General features: G+C 38.0%; 1 protein-coding gene across 2 annotated transcripts in view; it reads left to right on the forward strand.

Annotated features, from left to right (window-relative positions):
• NISCH (nischarin) overlaps positions 1-6,000 on the forward strand; it is a 29,665-nt gene that overhangs the window by 21,542 nt on the left and 2,123 nt on the right. Inside the window, exons 16-20 of one of the 2 annotated variants that reach the window (XM_035894683.1) lie at positions 416-1,732; positions 2,168-2,342; positions 3,561-3,714; positions 4,272-4,400; positions 5,336-5,497. In XM_035894683.1, the coding sequence (XP_035750576.1) occupies positions 416-1,732; positions 2,168-2,342; positions 3,561-3,714; positions 4,272-4,400; positions 5,336-5,497 (1,937 nt within the window). Of the gene's footprint in view, positions 1-415; positions 1,733-2,167; positions 2,343-2,499; positions 2,673-3,560; positions 3,715-4,271; positions 4,401-5,335; positions 5,498-6,000 lie in introns of those variants that run through there. The other variant, XR_004842064.1, reaches the window with a different exon arrangement.

Consider the following 6,000-nt stretch of genomic DNA (forward strand, 5'->3'; position numbering starts at 1 on the left):
AGGCTGAATTTTTAAACCTGGCCTTTAAGGCAAAGCAATCTCTTTCACTGTATGCTGCCCCTGTTTTTTTTTTTGAACCAAAATCAATTTCATGAACCCTGGAATTCTGGTAGTTTCAAAACCAGCAACAGCTATATTATAAAGTGCTTTAACTTGTAAGGATATGCTTATTGGGGTTGGGAAAGTGAAGATGAGCTAAACATTTTAGTTTTTACTTTCTGTAGAATTACATGCTACAAGCCTAAAATCAATGGCTGTGTGCAGTACAAAGATGTTTTACAAAATTACACTGACATAACTGTAGTAACAAGAGTAAACCTCAAAGTTCTGAGAAGCAGCACCATGAACTGTACGTAGCTATGATTGTTTTTAAACTCAAGCTTGTACTTACTGTGGCTTGTTATCTCTTTTGAAGTTTGGATCATTCAGAGGAAGAACACTATGCAGTGCCTGACCCCTGTAACACCGTCATCTTGCCTTTTAATTGTATGTCATACACTGCCACAAACCAAGATTTTATCCAGCACCTTTCTGCCTTGATAGTGCAGACTGTGCAGAGGTCGCCCTCCTCCTTTACAGAGAATAAAGGAAGCTCTCCAGGTGATTCCAGAACAACAGACAAAGAAGATGGATATTTTGAAATGGGACTTCATGAAGGAGATCAGACTTTTGAGTTCAGCACTACTTCAGATACTCAGCTGTCTGACAACATAGCAGTAGAGAGTGTCGACATAGTCAAAATTCTCTGGAGTTTTTGTATTCACATTCATAAAGGACTAAGGCAGTTCGCTTCCTGTTTGGTTTTGACTGATGATATGCTAGCTGTGTTTGAGATTCCTCATCAGGAATTGACAGGAAATTGCCAGCACATTTCTTCTGCCTTGAAATTAATGCTGTGTTTTCCATATACTGATCTAACAGAATTTGGCTTTCTCCTGCCAGAAATCTGTTTAACACTGAAGCTGAAAAACAGTGACAACTGCTTGTTTGTTGTTTCAGACTCCCAGAATCTTCAAGACTTCTATTCCTGTTTACACACGTGTTGCACTGAACACTACACATCAGTGTTACCAAGCTCTGCATTGTACTGTGGAAAAGCAAACCTCCAAGAGTTTCTCTGTCAGCTTATGGAATTAAATTGCATTTCAGCAGAAGATGTTGAAATAAAAGGTTGTTTCCCAACATACCTTGTTTATGGGAATAAAACCAATGTTCAGAAAATCTTGCATCAACCAGAGTCAGCTGGCAATAACAAAGAATGGCCAAAAAATGTTTTGTGTTCTGCACTTTATTCTTCAGTGTATAAATCTTCTGACCAGGCTCCCTGTGTGGTCCATCCGTGTTGGATATTTCTAACACCCCAGCACTTGTACATAGTAAAGGTGGATTTCAGTTTACTGCCAGGTAAATGGGCAGGCACAGAAGACTTGAAAAGTGTATTTAAGCTGAATAGGATTCCGTTAGCATCGCTTGTGTTGCATCCAACTCATGGTTCCATCCAGCAGAAGGGTTCATTTTTGGATGGGCACGTGCTGGGGTTGCTCGTTGGATACAGATTTGTTACAGCAGTATTTGTTCTACCTCATGAGAAATTCCACTTCCTAAGAATCTACAGTCTTTTAAGGACACTCCTGCAGGATGTTAAAACTATTATTATTTTCAAAGCTTCAAACAAATCAGATGCATTAAGAAATCACGTTGTGGAGGCAAACAGACATGGTCAGTCAGCAAGGTAATGATTCTCATAAAAGGTCTGTTGCATGTCTCTGAAGTTAATGTGGCCTAGCCAGTCTGCTTACAGTTGTCATTGTAATTGGTTTTGGCCTGTATTATTGATGAAGTACTCTTTTATTCTGATGGTCTGTAGTATTTGTGAATGGTCATCCTGGGCTGTACCTGTCTGCCTTTTGTTTTTCTGTTTTGTTTTATGGTTGCCATGTAAAACATATTTTCTTGTGTAAGGTGACTTTGTATTTCATGTGCTTGCAGGCTGAGATCATAGCAGATTGACAGCTATGCTCAAGAGAAAGCATTTAAAGTAAACTATTAAGAACAGAAGTTGCCCATTTCTAATTTCTGAATGAAATCTAAAGTATTAATTTTTCTAGGGGAAGAGCTGTGTGTTTCCTTCGTTTTTGATTAAATGTGTTTTCCGGATCTCTTCTAGCTTTTGCAAGCCTCATCTGATGCTGTCATCTTTATATCCATCTGAATTTCTTATGCAGAAGATAACAGAAGATAACCAAATTCCTCTTCACCTTCATGTTTCTGTGTCTCTGCAGTATGTGGCTGGGCTTAAAGGAAATGCCTTAGTTGAGTTTTTCCATGGCAACATTGCAGAGGTATTGTGCCTAGTCCAGGTGTATAAAAAGATGCCCTGTGGCCTTTTAGTGCTACACAATGTTTTAAAAGAAATTTCCTGGTCAGACTTAAGCAAGAGTTAGGCTCTGCAAAACCTGGAAGTGTTTTGCTGAAAAAATGTGTGTTACTCCATTTTAGGTTCCCCACTACAGTGGTTGGCATCCTGCTAGGCATACTTTGCCTTCAGGATCCTTGATGCAGAACAGGAGAGTACATTGGTGTATGTCTTGACGATATGATTACTCCAAGAATGTTCCTCTTTTTAAAGTGGTGAAAGGAGAAAATTACTGGAGTGGAATTATTTTATGATGGTGTCTAACTAAATCAATAAATGTCCTGGCTGCTTTGTGTAATATAGGTGCATGAATACAACACATGTATGTGGCTGTAGGGACTCCAGAACCATGAGCAGATAAATCTAATTTCTGAATAACAGATTTATAGGCTGTGTGGGAACATTGAATTTAAAAGTACAAATCTTACTTTTAAATTCATGATCTGGCTTTTTAAGTGATAAATCATTGTGGTCTAAGTACAAATGTTAATTGAAAAGCTTATTGAGGAACAGAGACATTTTTTATTCCCTTACCTCACTTTTGAATCTTTTAAGTAAGCACAAGTTGTAAGTTGTGCATCTCTCTTTACATGAGGAGAAGTGGATAAAGAAAGCAGGTCACTCATTTGAGGATTCACAGTAAGCTTGTCAAGCTAGAAGCTGTGAAGATGCCTACTTGGAAAAGGAGCTGTAGTGGCAAGCTGTGCTTCTGTCCCCTCTCTTCAGGAGCTTTGAATCCAACTGCTCAGTAGGATCTGAAGGCTCAATAGACTTGTTGAGGCTTGGGAGGCACTGCTTATCTGTTGATTAAAATTGCAGTGTCTGTTCTAGAAAGTCCTTCTTGTGCACTGTGTTTTTCTCTCTTCTAATTTTGGTCAGAAAACAAGGAATAATTAGCCCATGACAGAAAAATTATTTTCTTATATAAACACAAGACATTTTCAGTAGATCATTGTTGTGTTCACCTCAAAGCTGTTGCGTTTAGCAGCTTTGAGGTGAACTTCTGCTCTTTGACTACAGCATGTTCAGATGCTTCAGACTCTGGAACTGTTTTTCTAGTAGTCTAAAGTTGCCTCTAAGATGACGAAACTATCTGAAATATCGAAGTGTGCAAGTGATTTATGAAATACAATTTATATCTTAGGTGGAAAATGAAGAGCTGAGACATCTCATGTGGTCCTCAGTTCTGTTCTACAAGACTCCCAATGTGGAAGTGATGGCTTGTGTGCTTCTTTCAACAAAAGCTATTTACTTTCTGTTGGATGATTCTTTCATTCATGCTGATGAGCACCAGTCAGGTAAGGTTCTGATCCTTTCAATAAAGATACCAACCTAATCCTTGTCTGTTTGTCTTCAGTTTAAGCACCAGTTTTGGTCAATTCTCTTACTTGGACCTCCTAGTTGAGGGAGAGTGTGGCAGTTTTGCTGTATGCAAAGTACTTGCTGAGGCTTTTATGTTCAAAAAACAGGGTCTTGAGTCATGGCTGCTTCTGAGACTCTTCCATGTCCCATTGTAACCATGCTTTTCTCAGATGTCATTTCATAGTCCCTGGGCAGCTAAAGGCCCTTTCATAACCAAAATGGTAAGTGCAGGGTAATGAAACTCATGGTGTGCATTCAATTCATGCAAGTGGTTTGTTAATGCATCTGCTGACTTAAATCTGTGATGTGATGGCTACTTCAGGAAATGCTGCTAACAAGGAGATTTGGTTGTATTTGTTATTTGAGAAATTACTGGCCACTATTCCCGCCTTCTTCCGAATTTCAATTTTGATATGAGATTTTAATGCAAAAATTATGCTTATAAAAAGAAGAATCACTTTTTTCTCTAATTTTATCATATCCTTTTCAACAGATTTTTGGAACAAAGAAAACTCGGATTGTGAAAATAGTTCTTTCCACCTCTCTTGCTGCTTTGTACTAAAACTTAATGACCTGCAGTCAGTAAATGTTGGCCTGTTTGACCAATACTTCCGAATTACTGGTGAGTACATCTTGTGCTTTAAGTTTTTCCAGTTCTGTTTAGTCTTAAATGGATTTCTGTATTAGTGAGATGGAATAGTGTATTTTGCTGCTGCTTTTTTCTTAAAAGAAGTTAAGGTAATGTAACACTGGTGCTGCTGTACCGATAGGCTGATAATACTGTCTTGCAGCATCTTGTGATTGAGGTAACTGGGAAGCTTAACATGAGTTAATTGGTCCCCAAAGTGCTTTTAAATTCTCCCGTCTTAACAACGCATCAAAAGAGACATCTAAAGACTTTCTTCTTGTTCTGAGGGTTTGGTTTGTGATAAAGTGTGAAAATCAATGTGCTTACCACATTGCAAAATGTGTAGCTGATGATTGACTTTTTGGATGGAAAATGAGGCCTTAAAGTTTATGAAAGGAATGATGTCAACTTCAGATTTAATGGAAATAACATGGGTAAAGTTTTTGGGCTGATGCCCTGCCTCAGAGTCCCACTACATGTGAGCCATATATTCCTCTGTTCTAAAAGTCTTCTAATTGTGTTGAGAGGTTGATGATGGTGTGTGTGGGGGGGAAGTCTCCTTTGTGGAAATGTTTTGAAGTGACCTTACATACAAGTTCACAAGGAAAACTGAGGGCAGGTATTTCTGTAAGATAAATTCTAATGAGAAGATGATAATAAGGTTGAACCCCTACAGCAATAGTTGAAGAGTTAAATCGTTAAGTGTACATCATATTTTAAATTGAGAGAAATTATATTCATTATTTTTTGAGGGATTTGTAAGGATTCTATTATTCTTTTCCAAATATTTGAAAGCTTTCTGAATAATGGTGCATGCTTTCAGGAGACATAATCCTTGAAAGGAATCTTTCTTGATGATAGTTGCCTATTGGTTGAAGAAATTATGATAATGCCACATAGAGATTTTTGAGTGACTTATGTCTCTTCAGGACACTCTGCAGATCATATAGTCACCTGCCTGACAAGAGACAGTTACAACACTCACACCTTCATACAGCAGCTTATGGCAGTTCTGTCGTTGCTTGCACGCACACCTTCACCTGAACCAGTAGATAAAGACTTCTACTCTGAATTTGGGAGTAAAAATACAGGTAAGTGGTCTTTACATGTCATGATTTATTTAGGCATCATGTAAAGCGTACTGATTAAGAATTCTTTTCAAGAAACTTATGCATAGGTTGTTTCCTATTTGATACTTTAACCAAATTCCCTGACTTTATCTTACGTGTGCCTTATCTGAACAGAATTGTTAAATATAAAGTCTTACACACGTGCAGTTAGTGATGGTTTCTTGAGTCCAGCAGAAACAGCACTTCCTATACAGTATTTTTGGGTGTGTACTACTGTAGCTCCCACTGCAAGTTTCAGCCTAACCTATAAAGTCTTGTAAGTCATCAAAGAAAAGTGAAGGTAAAGTGTGAAGGCTACATTTTTCCTCACTTGGTCAAATAAAAGAATCCTGTCATTCTGTGAGAATGTAGTGAAGTAAAATCTAAACTTTTTTAAGGTGTGCTAGGTTCAATTCCAGTATTGAGTGAAACTTTTTTGCTTAGAATTCTGAAGCCAGTTGAAGGCATGAAATAAAATGGCATTC

Source organism: Egretta garzetta, unplaced genomic scaffold, assembly GCF_000687185.1.
Source record: "Egretta garzetta isolate BGI_Z169 unplaced genomic scaffold, ASM68718v1 scaffold215, whole genome shotgun sequence".
Taxonomy (NCBI): Eukaryota; Metazoa; Chordata; class Aves; order Pelecaniformes; family Ardeidae; genus Egretta; species Egretta garzetta.